Here is a 21915-nt window from a genome sequence, read left to right as displayed (position 1 = left end):
CTTTGGACTTTGTTGTTAAGATCATGGATCTTCACAATATAAAAAAATGAGCTAAATTAATTTTTTTTAAACAGCCAATGTTATATTAATATTATTATCTTCAACACGATCTTAGGAATTTTCGTATTCACATTTTCCATGAAGCAATGGAGCCTTTCACACCATTATGACCCACATCAAAATCTTGCTGATGTTATTAAATTGAAGTGCAATGGAGTTGGTGGAAGCTGATGAAAGAGATGACCAAATGATTGGTGTCCAATGACCACCATCATTGTTTATGGTTTTGTGTAAAGACTCTCTTATCCCGTGATCTCTTTATTAGTGTTGGGTCTTGTTTTATTAGCGTGGAAGAAAAGCATTGTGTTAAAAAAAATGTAAAAGAAGAAAAAACTATAGTGATTTTTAGTAAAATATTTAAAATTTGGAAACGGAAAATGTTGACTTGACTCGAATAGAGATCTAAATTAAAAATAAAAGTCAAATTTTTTGTGTAAAGAAAGGGTATTGAACAGTGTACTTTGCTTAAATACCAAGAAATATCAATCTCTTTGTCAAAATTAAAAATTCAATCTGTCTCAAAAATCTTGCACAATGGGAAAAGGGGTCCGGCACATATCATTATCATATTTGAAGAATTCTTATAACAATATAAAGTAAGTAAATAGTACCTTTTTTGTTGTTGCTGAATAGTAGATTTTTAATTATTAACCCACATCACCACCATTTTTGACATATGTCCATGTCACATAGCCTTTTGGAATGTTAAATTGATTTGGGAACTAAAAATAGGAGAATCTCAAATTACAAGGAGTATAATAATAATAAAAAATATATTGTAAAGAAATTAAAACTAAATTTTAGTGGTGTTACATGGACAAAAGCACAATAAACCTTAATTTTTATAGATTAGAAACATTTGTTCTTGATTGGATGGTATTGCCGTTTTAAAGACTTATGATGCAATGCAATTATCTCAATGGGTGGTTTTTCCCCGGCCTAGCAATTTTGACTTGCAAGTTGCCACCCAACTTGCGGGTTAGTTACGTAATTTCACGAAGTTAGAAGAAACTTACTATATGGGTAATTTTGACAATATAATAATTATTAACAGATAAAATGGTAGTTACAAATACATAACTGTGCATTTCTTCGGTTTCGTTAAAAATCTTTCCTATTATATGCCTTGGCCGATATACTATATATAGTAAGTATTTCTAGTATAATTATTAATTTTTAGGACCATTTAGACCAACATATTTGATTTTTAACTATTTGGTTAGAGGTTCTATTTCTAACAATTTGTATGAAAAAAAAAATATGTTTGGAGATATCAATTCTTTAAATAGTCTGATTAATTCGAAAAATTAGTATCCAGAGTCATATAAGAATAATTTAGTCAATAAAAAATTAAAATATTAGGAGATAATAATTAATTTAGCTATCATAATCTTTAATTGTATTTGTATTAACCCGTTTAATAAATGGTAAGTTTTTTTCTTTTAATTTGATTAAGAAAAATCAGTTATTGAGTAAAAAAATCAGTTATTATTAAAGCTAAGACCATTTTTCCATGTAGAATGAAGAGAAATAATACTCTTGTAGAATTTAAAACACGTCAACAATAAATTTATAAGGAAATTTTGGTAGACTTTCTTAGGACCACACAAACCATTAAAGAAAGATATCAAGAACATAGTTTTTATATAGAATATATATAGTGGTTCATATATGATTAATTGAATCAAATCGGTGATAAATATAAAAACAAAATCCTATCTAAATAGATCAGATTCATTATTCCAACCTTTAATCTAGTTACTAATCAGTGAATTGGCTTAGGGAATTGTTTGATTTCTTTGAATTTCAACCATTCAAACGATTCTTCTTTTTTCGGTACACTGATTATATATGTGTCATAGCTTCATTAAATCAAATAACATAACCTTTAAACTAAATGGTGAATTAGTATTAATTTTGATATTGAGAAGTTTAGATTCGAACCCAAAATTATCTATTTTTATATATTTAAAGTGGGTAAGTCTAGTGATTAGGATATCCTCGAAGAAAATATTAATTTTGATATATTGAATAAATAAGAGAGCTAAACACCTAGTTAATTAATTAATTATTTGATTAATTGCACGTGTCTAAAGCAACCCAATTCCATATAGACCTAATAAATGTGAGGAGTTGGAGTATTAGCTAGCTAGCTTTCTTAGGTAGAAATGATGTAATTATCAATTGTTGAGTTTGGAACATAACATTAAATAATTTTTGTCAATTATCTTCTTTGCGGTTCAACAGTTTATCGCAGGAAGAGCAGAGAGTGACTTTTGATAGACGTTGAATTCGTAACGGTGTTTGTTCAACTTTGAATTCCTGTAATTCCTTCTTCAACCTTTTGTTCTCATCGCTTAGATTTTGACAATGCTTTTTCAACAACTCATAGTCCACTTCTGTCTGCTTCAACTTCGTCCTGTTATATATTATCAAAATTACTAAATAATACCACAAATCTATATATTTAATAAAAAATATATATGCTGCTTAAAAATATTAAATATTCTATTTATTTTCTATTATTATCAAATTAATTTTTTTATAAAAAATAAAAAAGTTTCACCTTCGAACCACTTTTTGAGAGGTGCATATTAAACATACTCTTTATGTTAATTCTTAAAATATTCGTACACCGATTAAATGCATGTCACCTTGTTCTATTGTTTGGGAGTGTTGAGCCATAAAATTTATTGCATGGAACCCGTTAGCAACACATATGGGAGGAAAGCTTAAGAATAAATGTGTGGACTAGTGTAACAACTCTTTACTTTATTTTGATGGTTATGACTAGAATGTAAATGGGTTTGAGTCCCCTTATACACCTAATTAATATCATTTTGCCTATTAAATAAAATTATACTAATATATATTCAACAAAATAAATAAATAAATAAAATTAATTATAATATAGAGTTAGGAAATTACGTACCCAGATGCTATAATGAATGCATAATTAATAGAAAAAATTAAATTAAGTAACATAAGAAGTACAAATTGACGCACCTTGCTCTCCTGTTCTGAAACCAAACTTCAATTTGTCTAGTCTTTAAATTCAATTGGTCAGCAAGTGCTTGTTTCTGGACCTTCATATATTTATATGGAACCAAAACTAACGCATAAATATTTATATAAATATCAATTATTATTATATCGACAAAAATAATAGTGTATTTGTGCGTGTGTATATATAAATATAAACTAGAAAAAGAGAGCAAGAAAATATAGAAAATAATGAGAAGAATATGAAGGAATGAATATTACAGGATTAAGAGTGTTATGGAGCTTAAAGGTGTTCTCAAGCATAGCTGATTGATCCTTTGTAAGCCTCAGTTTCTTTCTTCGATCGTTGTCGTTGTTGTTGTTGATGTTGTTATCGGAATCGGTGCTGCAAGTAATTGCATTTGGATAATATTGTCTCTCCAAACTGAATCTTTCATTATTATTATTGTTGTTGTTATTGATGTTCATGTCTTCTCCTTTTGGACAAAGCTCAAAAGCTAGGTCGAAACAAGCCACCAAAGGGTTCTTCACTTCTAATTTTTGTTTCTTCTCTTTTCGTGCCACGTGTCCTCCCATTCCTAATCCAAGACATAGCCCTGTATTACAATATTCATCATCATTTTCCATTGCTATAGTTTGGTTGTTAAGAAGGGAACAAATGAAAAGAAAAATAAAAATAGTGAAAGAGAAAGAAAGTAGGAATGGAAATTGTGTATGTTGGAAAAAGATAGTCAAAAATATTATTGGGAAAGTTGGGGTTTTATGGGAAGAGGTGGATTTAATACAGATTTTATTGTTGGCTTAATTTGGTCTTGGTCATATTGGAAATCATTCAATCTTAATCAGTTATTATTGGTCGACTTGTTTTTCATCACACAAAAAAAAATAATGTGTTACATATAATATATGGAGTGGTTATGCTACTAATTATTAATGACGAATAATAATGATAATAATATATGGTGGAGAAGTAAAACATATGCGTTAGACTTGACTTATGACTCCGTTTGGAAAACCTGAACTTTTCCCTAATGATGATACTATTTTGACAAATTTGTTTTTTTATTCATTTTTATTTCTTATGATTATTCTTTGTTTTTATACTATATATAATTCAAATACGTCATGTCTTAGCCTATGATGATCAGCCCAAAAAAGCAAAAGTAGTCCTTTGATTTTCTTTTAATTATATATTTTAGTAAAAAATATTACATCAATTTTTTATATAAATAAAAAATTATTATATTTTTCAATAGTATTATATACTTTATATAAGTAGGTACAAGCTTTGGCGTTTCTTCTATTTTTATCACTCAATTAACTATATATATTTTTTACTTTTCCCCATAATTACCCAATTGAACAACAATTTTTTTTCTAAACAACTGCATAATTTTTTTTCGTTCTAACTTTCATTATTTTTTGATGAATTTTAAGTTACCATATTGTTTACCACTTGGAAAGTGGACATCAACAATATTAGCCAAATCGTAGTCAGATATAGTCTCTTGATAGAGAGGAAAAAAGAAAAGAAGGGGAAAAATAAGAAGTCAAAAAAAGTGGATAGAAATGTGATCTACACACAAGTTACTGGGAAAAAAAATTTAATGATTATATTTTCTTTGTCAGAGTCATTTTTTTATTATTTCATTAAAAAATTAAATAAAAAAATAATTTTATTAAACTATCCTTATTAAAAATCTGTTTATTTAACAGTATCGTGAATTCAAAGTATACAATTTGGATATTGTACATATAAGAGTATTAATTAAAGGGACAATTGAAAAAATTAAATACTCTTACATTGAAAATTAAAATGATATTTTATTTGATACATTTTTTTAAGTACCATTCATTTTCATTTGGATGCTACCTTTAAAATATATTTCTCAACATATTTATTTGTTACTTGGAGAGATGGCAAAAAGATTCGTAGTCGCGTTTATCCACAACACAATGGATAGAGTGCATGTAGTTTAAGGTGGACTATTTTATTTTTAGTCAAAAAAATGATTTTTGGTTTGAAAAAATAAATTTTTTTATTAAAAAATTTGAAAATTTATCCACTGATATTTAAAAATTCGTCAAACAAATATATGTGCGAATATTGCGATAATTGATAAAATACATATATAATACAGCATATAACTACTATATGAAAGCATGAATATAAATTTTATCCCTAATAATTTCCCTAACAATGATATTCACTTCAATTTTTTTACACTAATTCAACATCTCATTTCTTCTTTAACTCTTTTTTCTATCATGTCATCAAATTATCAGAACAAATTATCAGAACACTTTATTTTATCTCTATCTCTCTCAAAATAGTGCACTACAAACACTAAGGGTATTTTAGTAAAATATAACAGGGTTAATTTTGAGACAGAAAAATGATGTAGCAACTGATTCGTTGATATAGAGACCCAAACTGAAAAAATTTACTATTGCATTACATGTTCTTAAGAAACATACACGTGCCGAATGTTACAGAAAATGTCTTTACCATTGAATTTAAGTTGTTTTAGGAGACCGTTGATTTTAAGTTTGTGACCTAAGATTGTTTGTTTGTTTAAAATCAGAGTTACATATTCTCCCCCCAAACCCAAAGCATAAAATAGTGATTTGGGCTAATTTAATTTTTACGCACTGTTATACAATTGGTAATTATTGAGGTTGGACCATACTGATCAGTGATCAATTAGAGTTTTTAATATTCAAGAAACGGCTAAAATGTGATGAAATGAATTATATGTGCCCGTACAATTACCTAAGGAAAGGGCAAACTGATACTAATATCTGATACATTGCTTAAATAAATTTTTAATTTCTGTAAAAACAATCCACACTTTTTTATCTCTATAAAATTATTATATAAAAAGTTTAGTCTTTAATGCGACATTAATATATATTTTTGAATAATTTATTTGAGACATGTTTGCAATAACATAAAAAAGAATTCTACAAAAAATGACTTCAAATTTTGATTTTTAAATTGATAGTTTTAGTATTTTTATTTTCATAATATGATATTTAAAAAATTTATATTTAATTCACTCTAATTTTAAAATATTTTAAATTTATGTGTATGAACTATTAATAATGTTCTAAACATGTTTGCTTATAAAAAGTCATTAAATTTTTTAAAATTCGAAGAATGTTTAATTTTAGGAAGGTCTAAAACAACTTGTAAAATAATTTTATAGGAATTAAAAATGTGATTTTTTTTTTAAAGAACTGAAAACCAAATTTCTAAATTTTATACCGATTAAAAGCTAAATTAAACCTTTATACGTTGAAAGGCAGGTAGGACTGGAAGTTTCGTTTCTATTAAATGTTTTATGACAATGCACTGTAGTTTAAAATTTAGACCATTACCATTCATAATTCGCCACAATATCAAATAATTAAATAAATATCATTGATTTTAAAATTATACAATATATTGTAGGAGATCGAATTGTTAGGATTGTATACATTATCAATACGCCACATTTACACTTTTTTTTATATTAAATTAAATATATCTTAAATTAAATATAGGTTTTATTAATTTTCTTTTCTACTAATGTGTTTTTATTTATTATATCTCAATTTATCTGAGCTACGGATTACTAATTAACATCAAAAGTAAAAAACATATATAGTAGTTGTTCCATTCATTTTTTCTTTTCTTTTCTTCTTCATCTTCATCCACAAAAAGAAGAATGATTTATGACTAATTTTGACTTGAAATTATCCCTATAAATTACTTTTTCTTCCCTTTAGGTCTAAATAAGTCATTTACACATATATTTATTTGTTATCTCTTGTTTTATGTGATTTCATCATATTAGTACAATGTTGATTTGATTTTATATCTTAGTGCAACATTCGTTTGATGCGATTTGTAGAGTAGTTTCGATCTAATCTGTATTTAATCAATGACTTTGACGTCGTCATCCAAAAATGTAGGTATTTCGAACATCTCAATTTTATCATATTTATAGATTTTGTCTTATTTATAAACTTTTGACTGTTTTATAATATATTAAACTAGATATTGCGAGTTTACTCAAAAGTTTATAATTTATAAATTTTGCTAATTAAATTTATACGATTCTCAATATATTCTACCTATTTAAATGAATAAATGAATAAATGTCTTTGTTAAAAATTGTAGACAACCTAGATGAGATACTTATAATCACAATTAATTTATTTGTCATCTATTTGTTGCCACTTTAAGAGGGTGGAATTGAAGAAAGTGATCCCCACTCAAGAAATTGCCTTAAATATAATTATGCTAGCTACGCCTAGTTGTAAGTTGTAACAATTGCAACTTCCACATGCATGAAGGACGACAAGTAGACAAGAATCTAAAATGTTTATTCCTACATATTACGGCCAAAAGAAAAAAAGAGTATGAGAGATTTCATTGTTTTCATTCAGCTATAATAACTTTTTAAGGAGTTATAGGTGAAACATTGATGGCATAGTCTTAGGTTATGCCGTTATGCGTGAAGGACTTAGATCCTCTTGTACTACAAACTTTTTGCATGACAAGCTCGTATGCAATTAATTAATTATGTATTATCTCTTTTTTCTTGTAGGCATTAGACCCAATCACTCTTTTTTATTTTTGGCTAAAATGTCCTTGACTATTTGGGTGATATTATATTACTCTTTCAGTTGAATTTTACTAAAATTGGATTAGTTAGTTACTGACAATATTTTCTAATAAAGACACTAATTTCAGATCATGCAGAATATTGTAGAGTGCTCAAGGATGAATGGCCAGGAATTAAAAAAACATTGACGGAAAATTTAACATACGTGTCTTCCATATGTAATTAATTGTTAAATAACTAATTTAGTAATAATTATTTATCAGGAGTGAATATATTTAATTGTTAGATATTAATTTAAGTATTATATTTTGTTAGGAATTAAATTGGTTCTCGTCCAAATTGTCAAAAGACTGACTAATATTATTGTTCTTAATTAAATTTTTCATGAAGTTGATATCAAACATATGGGTGGTGTATAAAGAAGGATAAATTAATAATCATGTATAATATGTAGAGATGTAATTGGATTCATACTCTATAATCACCTGCAAAAAATTACAAGAATTGTATAGGATAAAGATCTATTTTATGAATACCGATTCAAATAATTATATACAAAATTGAATGGATATAAGTACTAAAGTGTTTGGTGTTTTCCACTTACACATATATAAATATATTTGACTTTGATATTTTAATTGAATGCTTTAATTTAATTAAATAATTTTATTTATAATATTTTATAAATTAATTTGAAAGATTTTTGGATTATATTTTAATTGAATTTTGATATTTTTTGTTGTTGTTATTTAGTCTTTTGCGTCAAATTGTAGGTAATAGCACGGGTAGAGGTTCTATAGATGCATAGAGGGTATAAGATTTTTTTTAAGCATAAAGTGTATAAGAATGAACATTAAAGTTGTTGCACATACAAAAATAAATTCATAAATATTTTTATAAATGCGGATATGAAGACAGAATGAGGACGAACATTCTAGTAACCTATAAAAAAAATCCTAAATACATGTTTATTGCGCGAGAATTCCGCCTTAAAAAATCATAATTGTGTGATCATATAGTCTTAAGAGTCCCCACTCACAAAACCTATACTAAACTTATAGTTTTAATAATTGTTTTTACCAAGGAAAATAATCATTAATTTTGTTAATCGAAACTGAACAATTACATTTACTATTTTTTTTTTCACTAAAAACAAACTATATTTATTCATTTAATCACAATATTAAATAATATTTGACTTTTATCATAATTATTTATAAACTCATTCACATGATTGATTATAATTTATTAATAATGTAAATTTTATTACAATAATAGTGCATACAAATTAAACTCATTGATAGAATGTTTTTATAAAATATAAATTTAAAATTATTAAAATAAAAAAGATAAATATGTAAACAAATTCACAATATTTAAATCAACAAAATGCATACAATTATCATGACAAAATTCAAAATCATAAATTTATTATAGATCAAAATTAATTTATTATTTTGAACTAAAATTTAAAAATTACAAAGTTTATAGGAGAATTATAAATTCTCACATATGAATTATGAAGGTATAATATGAGTGCATATTGATAAGGAGACGCATAGAAATGTAAAAATAGATCGAATGAATGGCACTTTTTCTGACATTTTATATTAGAAGAAAGAATATAATCGATTTTGTAATGACTTATTTTTGTCAATTGTATTTTTGTTTGCAGCTAACTAAATGCTTTGAATGTAGGCGGCAACGTGTACGGCAGCCAAAATATAGTGCCGAGCTAGAAATAGCAATGCTGCTATCTTTTCATTTTCACATTTTCCTCAAAAATAACTATTTAACATTATATGCAATGGTACCAACTTTTAATCAAAACGACCTCTCTTCATCACTGCCCCCACAACCCTTCAAAATTACATTTCAATCATATCCACATTGTCATTGCCTATTTTAATTTTCATAAATTCACTTTTGCTTTTGCCGTGGATACTCTTTAGCCACATATTTCTCACTAATTGGGTTGTTGGGGTGAGATCTCACTATGAAACGATAATTCTAATCTATGATAGGAGAACTATGTAGGTGATTGCAAAATATTATCAAATAATTCTAACATTAATTTCTACATATGACGGATTTCTGTCATATCTCCACTCTATGTTTCGCACCAGATTCAATACTCTGGTTCGTGGGTGTAAATAATACCAGAGTCTTAACAAAAATTTCAGGTGTCAAAATTTTTAAAATTTTTAAATGATAAGTTAAATATAGTATTTTATTATATATTTATAATTTTTATCTGTAAATTTGAAATATAAATACAAATATAATCATTTGCAAATGAAACAATAGAGGGAAAGGGAATCAAATTGAGTATGTGCACAAATTTGGGAGAGATGAAGTTATTTAGCAACATATCCATTTGATTCCTTTTGTAATTTTTTTATAAGTTATTTAAAAAAAATTATTGAAAACTTTAAAGTAACCATGATCGCTCTACTTTATATCTCTACAAAGTTCAGTGGATGCAAAATATCTAATTTTAATTGATAATTATAACTATATCCACAAAATTAATCTATTCAAAAAATTATATGTGTACTCTATAATTGTCATACGCGCAATCTCATGTTTGACATAAAGTGAAAAAAAAATTTACAATTGTCGGAAAATAAATATATTATTACAAATTTTCAAAATTCAAAGTGTACACTTTAATTACATATTTGATATGTTTTTGGTGTTTACAAAACTACTTTTTGATTATATTAATTTTGTAAAATTTATTTTGATTTGAAATGAGTGTAAAGTGAATTCATAATAAAAGAGTTACGTTGGTTAGACTTTTGTGATTAAAACCATTTTTTTACGGGGAAAAATTACGTCATATCATTAATAATTAAAATTATTGTAGAATTGGTATCTTCATAATTCTAATCACAACTCATTTATGAATGCACCTCAACTAAGATCTCATAAACTACAGGGATTCAACTCCTAAGAAACTCTACCAAAGAGTTAGGAAGAACGTAAAAACAAAGACTCCTAATATGAAAAGTTATAGTCTATATTCAGCTCAATTTTTTCTTATTACTTTTTATGCTATCCGTAACAAAAATCGAGTCCAAATCATAAGATTTTCTTAGTTGAAAGAAACTCTTGCCAATTGAATAGCAAATACAATGCATAGAGCCATAGAGGATGTAAATGGGAATCAGGTTATTTAAACTAAATTAATCTATATTTTGATTCAAATCGTTTAAATTTAAGTTTAATTCAAATCAATTCACTTAAATTCATGTATATTCAGTTTAGATTACAGATTTAATATTTTAAACTCATAAATCTAAAATGAATATATTGACAATATATATATATATATATATATATATATATATATAGATATGGTGCAATGGGGTGAGGGGGTGTGAGTTTTAGTTGGGAGTGGATACATAACTTGTTTGAATGGAAGAAAACTTTGATAACATAGTGCACAGTTAAAGATGCATTTCAAATAGATGGCTTTACTAGTTTGGTCAGAATGAACTTTACACTGTTAAAGATCCATATAACTTGTTATCAAATGCATCTCCTTCCTATTCTTTGGTGTGGAATAAGGTGACTCAGTTGAAGAGTGTCTGTTATGTAAAAACTTTTCTTGAATCATCTTCCAACAAAGGATAATTTAATTTTTCGGAGTGTGCTTCATGGTGGTCATAATAATGTGTCACACATTGTGAAGAAGAAGAATCAACTTTAACATTTGTTCTTTTTGAGTCGAAACATTAGATCTATATGAATGACAATTTGACAATGGTTGAGAGTCTAATGTGCTTTATCTAATGATATAGAGTCGCATGTTTATCATTTATGAATGTTAAGTACACACCACAAAAGAGTTCGCTCAACATTTAAAGCTATTTGAATAGTTTGTATTAGATCTATAAAAAAACTGTATAATTCAATTATTTTTTATCAAGTCGAGTTTGATACATCACTTTTGTTTAATAATGTGCAACTCTTTCACGAGTTTGTTAATTCAAAGGTAATTTAACTTACGATTTCAATTCTTGGTGTTTAAATCATTTGGACTATATTATAATTTTTGTTTCAAGAGGCCTAACTTTTGTGGCGTTTGAGTCCGTTTGTATATATATATATATATATATATATATATATAGTTAAAATATGTTGTTGGATTTTATTTAAGAATTTATTGTTAATTTATTTGATTTAATTGTTTTGTTGTTTTTGAGAATCTATTTAATTATTGAATAATCTGTTGCGATATAATCTCAAGTGATTAAATTTAATCACATTTTGTTTACTTTATGACTCATAAACTTAATTCAACCTGCTCATAATTGAATAAGTTTGATGTAAAAATTACAGATTGAGAATTCAACCAAACTCAAAGAAAATAGTGTTTCTCTTGTTATTTCAATATTCTTAAACATACAAAGATATACATCCGGATTAATTAACTCAAACATGTAAAATACACTTCTAAATTAGTCAACTCTAATAAAATTTGAAGAATTTTAAGAAGAATTAGGAGTGAGAAAACAATCTTTCTAAAATATATATTTTATCCTTGTTTTTACTGTTAGCATCAAACAGTAATGTTGCTAACATAAGATTTATCACACTGACATTTTACTACCATGAGGGCTCGTGTTTTGTTGCTACTTTGTTATCTTCGGACCATGTTAGGTAATCGACTCCTAATTTGGTCCATGTGGTGTAGACCCAAACTGTACAACTGATGTCTTGATGTTTCATCTTTCAATATGAAATGGTGTGGAAAGCTGTTAAGTTGCTTAGATTGAAGGTTACGTCACTGTAAAAGAAATGGACAGAACGTCAAAAGTTAGAAAATAGGAGGATCAAACACATGCTTTCGAACTCAACTCAAATTCTTTAAGCATGGTCTCAAGAGTCTTGTAGATAGAAATATGTGGTCAAGAGTTAAGATATCGCTAAATGTGATCAACTAGATTCCCCAGACAAAAATTATTCACCATTAAATTATGTGGGTACTTCGCATCTATATCATGGTTAACAAATAAAGACAAACAGTTTTTGTTTCCTCATCATGCTGTTTAGAGCTTCCATTTTGATTCAAACTTTATTTGTAAACATCAAATTAGGGGAAGTGTTCCCATATCATTGATTCATGTTACTAATTACATTTGATATGTCTTTTCATTCCCAAGCCCAACCCCACCCTGGTCAAATGGGACACATAGACAAAAACATAACATGATCCGATCAATCTTGCTCCTCAATTTAGACATACATAATTGTGGATTGAATATTATGCTTTATTTGCATTGACAATTGTGAGTCCCTTGATGATTGAAATCATTCACCAACTTGACTTCTTGGGTTAGTCCGATTCTTGACATATCTGGAACTTAGATCCTGTATAGCTGCTGCAGAACTATTGCATCTAGATGTATGTTAATCCAGGTGAATTTTACATCCAAATTCAACGACACTGCAACCACTTCACCGGTGTCATCTAGCTGCTAGATTTTGATAAAAACTAAACCAATTGTCAAAACGAAGTAATAGTTTCTACACCAAATAGAACTGAGTCACCAAGTGCAAGTGTAGAACCAATAGTTAGTTGGTGGACACTTACTCCTACTAAAAATGAAAAATAATTGAGGTATACAATAGTTGAAAGGATAGGAGATTCTGAGTTTAGAAGGTAGGCCTTGACTAAATCCAACCAATTAACAAATGGATAAAGATACAAACAAAACGTGCAAGATATTTAGAGAGGGTAAGATATCACCTAGATATAACAGCCAAAGGATGACATATCACAACCAATCTTTATTGTTGAGGACAAGACATGAGCTGATGATGTAGCAGTATGGTTTCATTTGGCATGAGACATGCATGTGAACAATACTTATTTTCTTTGTTTACAGGGAGAAATAGACCTATTTTCACTAAATCATATCATGATAGAGAGAGAGAGAACATTCCAACATAAGCACTAGAGCTGTGGGACACAGGTCAAAGCATGTTTCCCAGCTCCTTAATCAATAATTGCATTTTTTTTCCTTCCTCCATCACTTCCCTTTGAAATACACTTTCCATGCTCTTCTATATAATGTTTTGAAGCAATGAACAACTTTCCCTATGTAGCAAGCAAACCTGATTTTCATCACATGATGAGTTCTTCCATCTTTCTTCTATACTGCCTTCTCGCACTCTCTTGGTATTCCATCTCTCAACACACAGGCTATAGCTATTCTCTAGACTTTATGCCAGCAAGGAAGTTGAGCATGCCAGCTCCTGGGCATGACCACAAATATCATGAAACCCAGGTATGTCTATCCCTACTTAATCATCTTAAAGAGTAAATACTGAAAAGAAAAGCAATAAGATGCAACTTACTACAAATCAAATTTCGACTGCAAGTCTTCTCCCTCTCCTTAGTGTGTTCATACACCTTGGATTTTATGCAATCAAGCAGTCGTGGATCTTGAACATTTGATAAAAATCGAACGACTCATATTCTGATGAGTATTTTAAAGTCGATTTAGTAAAATCAGAATAAGAGTCGTACAATCATCATCCATCAGTAGATATCCTTTGACTGTGTTCTTTCCCCGACTAATTCAAGTCCACCATGCCCCTCTTGCCTTATTGTTTCCATTTCTTTCTGGAATTTCTGGAACATGGGTGTATAATATGCAGGTAGCAGACGAGGCAATGGAAAGTACCCCTGCCAAAGCAGATTTCACAACACAAGAAATTACCAGCAACAGTTACAGTCCTCATGATCTTATCTATCATACAGATTACCATGGAGTAACAACTCATCCAACTCCTAAACATCCAACACCATAGGCCGCAGATTTAATTTTGATTTGTTGAAGATTTATGAAGAGACATGTATTCTAGTTCTTATCAGTATATAAATGTAATGCACTGACAGCACTGTGTATGTGGGGAGAGAAAAATAGTTTTGCTTATATACTTGAGCTGATGACATGGTTCATTTTCATTGCTCATCTAGTTTGCCCAATACATCCCTACATAACTTGTAAGCTATATATAGTTGAAAAAACATACTAAAACTGATGAGTTGGTCGCTAAGACGCTACTGATATCAAGCATTCTACTAGAGGAATATGATTCAGCAAATCCTTGCCAAAGCGGGGGAAATTTAAATAAAATAAAACAACAATATTACAATTTATCATGAAGTGAAATCATCCCATTAATATATTGCCTTCTTGTCTTTTTATACTTCTGAAGAAGCGCCCTGTGACTAGTTACAACATCCTCAAATACCACCTCACTACAAAACCTAGACTTCACATTCAAAAAAGAAGCTTCTAACTTGTCGTTGTGTTTAGCACACAAAAAGCTTAAATCTTCAATAATGGAAGATTTATCTGTGTTGTATCCACTTTTGGCCTCTTTTTCCTTATGAAGATCCCAAAGCCATTGGATTTGCTCAAATGGGTCTTTATTTTTCTGAATTGCAACCTCTATGTTACTCAGCACTTCTGAGAATCTACATTCGTTCCGAATATTATCAATCAAGTGGAGAAAAATGTTTCTCTGATTCTGAATAAGCCTATCATAAACATCTGGCGGCAAGGAAACTGCAGCACTCAAGCATGCTTTCCGAAAACTAGGATCAGAAGTGCCAATAATCCCAATGGCAACATGTAAAAGATTCAAAGACACAAGATCAAGTTTTTGAGACAGAGAGTTAACGCAATCATAACATGGTCTTTTCCAGTTTCCACTCCAGCAATGCAGAGCAAAATGAGCTACTCCTTCCCACCTGTTTTTAGAGTGATATAGAATGAGTGAAATCGGGATATCCAAATCACCAGAGAGATAACAAGTTTTTTTTAATATGTGCTACAATATTGTTAACTCTAAGTAGCAAGTACAATATTTCATTGCAGTGATGCAGTTGCTCCATTAACAAAGTGTAGGACCCTAGAGTGCTTAGTGTCTCTTCAATCACTTCCCTTATTTGCAAGTACAATTATCAATTTGAATTCAAATATAACATAAAGCTGGCAATCAAATACAATCGACGGAAAAGAAAAACAAAAATTATAAATTAATACAGACCTAATGATTAAATAATCTTCCCAAATAAAAGAAACCTAGACATAACATATCTCTCATAACCAAGCATAGTAAGTCCAAGTTTCATTCTCTTCATGCAGGGCTTGAGGACAAACCAGTAGGAAGATGAAAGGTTGATAATATTATACTCATCCTTATCAATAGGGTAATAATTGAGGTAAATTAAACACTATAAAATCTGGTCCATGAATCAGCTTTCGATAGACATGGGTCTCTGAAAGCTTGCCCCAGTGTCCTGCAGACACACTTGTCTAATTTTTAATAATTGATTTTAGTGTGGGTCACTCCACATGCATTGTTTCAGCTTTCTGATTCCATAACATCTATTAAATGATTTTCTTTTATCAGTCGATATAGTGCTATACAAGAACAGCTTGAAGAAAAGAAAATTAAAAATAAATGTATTCACCATTCATGGAATCTATGAAAAATATGAGAAATTATTGCAAAGGAACAAGAAGCGTTGGACGAAGCATTATTTCGTGATGCGTCAAAACAAACCAAACTCTGCCACTATTAGTGGTTAAACCGATAAGCTCATTAGGCTGTCTCATAGTCATACTCCATGGTTATTTGGTAACCAACCAATCAAACTTATGGTCTGCAGCGGAATAGCAATACTTAGTTGGGAGTATAAACAGCACAAATATTAAAACTTATGTATAATCCTTTCACATTGGATTGGACTAACTATATAAAAATATCATTTATGGGGTGCAGTGAAGCTGCCCCCTCCACGTGAACATTGGTCCGCCCATGATTATGGCCATCATACACAGACTGATGGACTTACTAGTGCCAATTAGACAAAGAAGACCAGCTTTGACTGAATAGGAACGGAAACACAAAGATGTAATAATGATTAGTTTAATATAAGCATGTTTGCCAATGATAGTGGACTAGTAAGATTGCCGACTGAGCAATGTGGAATTTTTTTCAGAACATCTCTTATTTTTACACAGAATAGAAAAAATTGAAAATGATATTATCTTAGTATTTGTGAAATGACATGTTGTAAGAATGAAAACATGAATTCACTGCCTTCATATAGGCATACAATAGACACATTATATTTGACAGTACACAGACAACCTTCACCTGTGAGCATGAGAGATTGCCAATGGGCCCTTTTCTTCCTAGCATATAAACACACTAGCCTGAAGCAATAGGTAGGATATTGTAATATCATATTAAATCAAACCAATCCATTGTAGCAATAACACTTATGGTAAAAAAAAATACGAAGCATTAACCAGCGAAAAGTCAAAATTGCACCAGATAGGGGAAACTGCAATATAGGCATTAAAGAAGCCCCATGACTAAAGTTTAATAATTTAGCAGAAATAATTTCTGAAAGATTTTATTCACTATATTTGGTGTAATTCTTTTTCACAATTTTCTAAATGGAAAGTACTTCCAGAACAAATTAAAGCATTCCGTGGAATTCAAAAATCCTCAGCAACAAAACCCTCATTTTTATCATCAGCCACTGACCACACATTGGTTTGGCATCCACTATCAATGGAAGACAGCGCTGGCAAGAAACCACTTAATCCAACCACCAATTGCTGGCATGGCATAGGCCTCCTTCCTCTGGTGGATCTACACATAAGTACTTGACTACCTAGACGGACACTATCTAATTTTCTACACTCAATACTGGTAGTAGCCTGTTTGCACACAGCACACCTACTGTGAAAACTTTGATGCTAAAACCATAATCCATACTTTTGCAATTAAAAGCACTTTGCTCTAACGTGAAATGAAATGGCCCACAATTCCACAATCTACAAAATCAGTTGTGAACTGAGTTTTTGCTAATTTATTCTCTAAGGTTTTATCCATTATTCTTCATCAGGGAATTCTTCCTTCTTGAACAATTCAGATGAATTAGATCGACTTAAGATGTTATAAATTATTTGTTTTTTCTTTTATTTTTCCGAAAGAAAGGGGCACACTCAGATTTTTCCTTACCACGCGAAATCTGACCATCATCTAGTCAAACATTGTCATTTCCATCACATGACAAAAAGTATAATTAATAGAACTCAAATTTTATACGAAAAAGAAAAACCACAGGGAAAAAAAAAAGAAACGGGGCTATGGTAAACTTAATAAAGTTGTAATTGGAAAAGAACGAAGGGAACTTTTATAAGTTATAACCCAAATCATCATAACTAAAGCTTATTGTAACCAATAAAAAAAATTGTTTAACATTTACTTACTCGAAAGGAGGTTCGACCTCAATACTGAGTGTAACATGCAACGAAAATCCAGGAGAACCATCATCAACACCATAATTTGTATAAGCCTCATGTGGAAAACCTCTGGGAATATACAATACATCACCCTCCCTGAGAAAGAACTCTCTTCTACCAGCTTTCATATAGTCAACATCAGAGCCACTGAGACTATCATATAAGCGGGGTAGCAGCTGACTGGGTCGAGAAAATACTGTCCACTTCTTGGAGCCAAAAATCTGGCAGACAAAAACGCAGTGATCATCAAAGTGGCAGGCCAACCCCTGAGAATTAGGTGGTGTTAAGTACAAGTTGGCACCTACTGAAGGTTGGCCAAACATAAGTGCTAATGCATCTGCAATAGCAGCAATACTCTGATATCGAAACTCCAGACCACGCAGAGCAACAGTATAACCCTCTTTATAAGCTTGCTCACACTTTAAGACATCTTCAGTAGTCAAATATAGAGGTTTCATACAGCCTTCCGGATAAAATTCCTGAAAGTAATGTGTCTCTTTTCTTGATTGGCTCTCAGTTTTTACAACTCGTATATCCTGCTGGTAGTTTATAGGACAACCAAGTTTATCTTTCACCTCATTCACAAAATTGAGGATGTTTTGCTCCTCTGAAGCAATAGGAAAACAAGACACAAGACCTTGAAGAATTGAATGAAGGAGGGAAGGAACACTCCCATTCCAGTTCAAAGATTGAATAAATGGGCTAAACATATCATTCACATTTAGATCCCCTGATGTCCTTGTCAGAAGAAAAGGCGAAACCTCCCAGTAATTGGACATAAAATCTTCAAAACTAATGTCGCTCGTGCCGAAAAGACCTCTTCGGACAACTTCAAATGGCAATGAGACAGTAAGTTGTGAAGCATTAACAGAAAGCCTAAAAATGCTTTCTGCGAGATCACTAACTCCAATGTTACTCTTGCAAAGTTGTCCTTCTTCATCAGATTTCACAGCACCTCTGATTACCAAATGACGACAAGCATTTGCCCTTATCTGTTTTAGAATGCTCAAGAATGCATCACAAAGGCTTATGGGGATATTATGTAGTTGTTCAAGATCACAGGCATTGAGAAGAACAATAATTGCACTGAGTAAAGCCACAGATAGTTCATCTTCCCTAATCCCAATCTGAAGAGAGTGAAAACTTTCATTTCTCTCAGACCATAAACAGACAGATTCCACACGCTTAAAAATCTGAAGAAACACAAACCTAAGGAATTTTCAATATATCCAATATAACAAAATTTCAAGTGTAGGATTTTACTTTTCTAGATAGACATAAGTTTCAAGAGCTATAAATAAGATTTGTTTGAATTGACTTATTTGAGTTTATCTACTAACATAAGCACTTATGAGACTATTCAAGAGAGTTTATAGAAAAAACTTATGACAGTCAGCTTATTTACATAAGCATGGTTTACAAAAAACAACTTATGGCTTATATAAAACAACACTTAGGCGACGTTTAGATAAACAACTTAATTAAGTGCATCCCACATAAGCATTTATCATATAAATGCATATCTATAAGCTATTTCTATAACAAAGATAAAATAAAGTCAAGCTTTCTCATAAAAGCTATAAATCTTCATAAGCTATCCTATGTTATGGACATGTCATATTATGTTTTGTATAAGCTCTCTCAAGTAGTGTCTCAAACGGACTCACAAGTGCAAATGAAGTGAAATGAGTCAATCCAAAGAAGCCCTAATGGATTATGCATAAGCGCTTAATTAACCAAAGAGAGACATAAAAGATTGAAGGATAAAAGTAAAAGTAAATGCAAAATGCTTACATTAGTTTGCGCAATGCATAGAAGTTGATAAGTTGTTGTTTCGCGAAAGTGGTGGTGGACAAATCCAAAACGGCATTGCAAGCAGAAAAGAGAACCTTTTTATTAGGATTATCCAACAGAGAGATTAACGCCTTGACCGTTTGAGAATCGGTGGCAATTTGTTGGTTGATTTCGAGGGAAACAAGGGAGGCAGAGCCGATGATACGTGCGGCGCGGCGTGCGATTTGGGAGTGTGAGGAAGCGAGGAGAGTTGGAAGCAAGGCGAGGATGGGTGTGAGTGAGGAATTGGAAAGAAATGAAGAGTGAAATTGGGATAAGCATTTGTTGATGAAGGGAAGAGTGGAATTGGAATTGGAATTGGAATTGGAGAGGGATGCGAGTAAGAAAGCGAATAAGGTGTTGAGATCGGAGACTTGACGGTTACAAAAAGAAGAGTGTTTCCTTTTCCTATTACCGCCGGCAGCAGCTACAACTGCATGCTTCTTCATTATTTCTTCTTGCAGTTGCACTATTCTCACGATCCACGGAACGGAGGCCGACATTAATAGCCTAATTTGAATAATCATTTCACTTATCATCTCAATTATCTCTATTTTTTTTTCGAATTTTTTATTTTAAATTCAAAATTTATATTAACTTCTTTTTTAAACAATGTTAACATTAATAGTCTAAATAATTTTAGAATTGTGCATAATTTATATAATATAAATTTTCAATTTAACAAAAATAATTATAAAATTAAATAAAATTAGAAGAAATAGAGAAAATTAAAAGATCGGGGAAAATATGAATTGAAATTAAGTAATTTATGTAGAGATTATAACCAAATATTAATAATTGATTTATTCTTCATAACAATTTTTTATTTTAGAATAGCCAAATTTTTTAGTAATCTATCAAAATGTTCATTTCACCTTCAGCAACATTTTCAATTTGCACTCAAAAATATGAATACTTTGATTTCGATTTCAATGCCGTAAAATATTTTTCAAACAGCATTGCTAAATGTTAAGACAAAAAAAAAAAAAAAAAAAAAAAAAAAAAAAACAAAAAAAAAAAAAAAAAAAAAAAAAAAAAAAAAAAAAAAAAAAAAAAAAAAAAAAAAAAAAAAAAAAAAAAAAAAAAAAAAAAAAAAAAAAAAAAAAAAAAAAAAAAAAAAAAAAAAAAAAAAAAAAAAAAAAAAAAAAAAAAAAAAAAAAAAAAAAAAAAAAAAAAAAGAACCTATCTATTAAGGATTTTTCGTGATATCGAACATTTTTCTTTCTCAAATACTCCTTCGTATTTATTTTACGCAAATACACCTTCATGTTAATGCAATTATCAAAGGAAATTCATTAAATCTGTATTAGGTGTATGTTTAGTATTTAGTTTGGATCGACAAAAGTAGCTTGAGTATCATGAAATAAAATATACACTAAATGTATGTATTGTTTGCAATCAAAATGAATTTTGACTATGTAGGATGCTTATGTTTAGAGAATTATCTTTTACTATATGAATGTGAATTTGGGAAAACTCTAAATAAAATTGCTTCTATTTTTTATTGTGGAAACAATCGGAATGCGAGAATTGTGATTCAAACATGTTTCAATACGTTTTCAATAAATGATCTCCCATCTCAATAAGAAAAAGAGATAATCTCTTCTCTTTTAAGATTCATTCTCACATGGCAAACATAGTTATCTTCTCCAGATCTCTGTAACTCTATTCCCTCCATCATGGAGGCTCTCTTTACTTTGTCCTTTTACTATTGGACCACACCCTCGTTTACTGATTTTTCTTTAGTGCTAGGTGTGATGTTGGCCGGTTCTAGTGTAGAGAATAGTTTTAGCAGATTTCATGCTCTTAATGCCACGCTTGTCTTCATATTGTTTTATTTTCGAGCGTGTAATTTGGGTTTTTCACAATAGACTTTTGTATGTATCTGTAATGTGTTTTGGGCTAGTGGTGTTCTATTTGACCATGTTTAATTATCGTACATTCATTGTGTAAAATAGGCTAGTGAGAAAACCGTCTAAAACTTAGTTTGTGTTTACATGAGCAGTGAGAAAACCGTCTATAACTTAGTTTGTGTTTAATTGAGCAGTGAGAAAATT

The 21915-nt window shown here is 29.8% G+C and overlaps 3 protein-coding genes across 3 annotated transcripts; 1 reads left to right on the top strand and 2 right to left on the bottom strand.

Moving 5' to 3' along the window:
* Nucleotides 1–2058: 2058 nt before the first annotated feature.
* Nucleotides 2059–3919, bottom strand: LOC101489128 (homeobox-leucine zipper protein HAT22-like). The gene is made up of 3 exons (XM_004507867.4): nucleotides 3325–3919; nucleotides 3067–3146; nucleotides 2059–2479 (listed from the first exon to the last, which is right to left on the bottom strand). Exons 1-3 carry the CDS (start codon nucleotides 3688–3690, stop codon nucleotides 2281–2283), a joined length of 645 nt encoding a protein of 214 aa, XP_004507924.1. The 5' UTR covers nucleotides 3691–3919; the 3' UTR covers nucleotides 2059–2280.
* Nucleotides 3920–12623: 8704 nt separating this feature from the next.
* On the top strand, nucleotides 12624–14658 carry LOC105852464 (uncharacterized). Its single transcript, XM_012717984.3, has 2 exons — nucleotides 12624–13975; nucleotides 14349–14658. The coding sequence occupies exons 1-2, from the start codon at nucleotides 13772–13774 to the stop codon at nucleotides 14499–14501; spliced, it is 357 nt and encodes a 118-aa protein (XP_012573438.1). The 5' UTR covers nucleotides 12624–13771; the 3' UTR covers nucleotides 14502–14658.
* A 128-nt stretch (nucleotides 14659–14786) lies between these two features.
* LOC101488803 (uncharacterized) lies at nucleotides 14787–20382 on the bottom strand. The gene is made up of 3 exons (XM_004507866.4): nucleotides 19820–20382; nucleotides 17993–19234; nucleotides 14787–15450 (listed from the first exon to the last, which is right to left on the bottom strand). The coding sequence occupies exons 1-3, from the start codon at nucleotides 20359–20361 to the stop codon at nucleotides 14844–14846; spliced, it is 2391 nt and encodes a 796-aa protein (XP_004507923.2). The 5' UTR covers nucleotides 20362–20382; the 3' UTR covers nucleotides 14787–14843.
* Nucleotides 20383–21915: the final 1533 nt, after the last annotated feature.

Source organism: Cicer arietinum, chromosome 7, assembly GCF_000331145.2.
Source record: "Cicer arietinum cultivar CDC Frontier isolate Library 1 chromosome 7, Cicar.CDCFrontier_v2.0, whole genome shotgun sequence".
Lineage (NCBI taxonomy): Eukaryota > Viridiplantae > Streptophyta > Magnoliopsida > Fabales > Fabaceae > Cicer > Cicer arietinum.
This window is presented reverse-complemented; position numbering and strand designations above follow the sequence as displayed.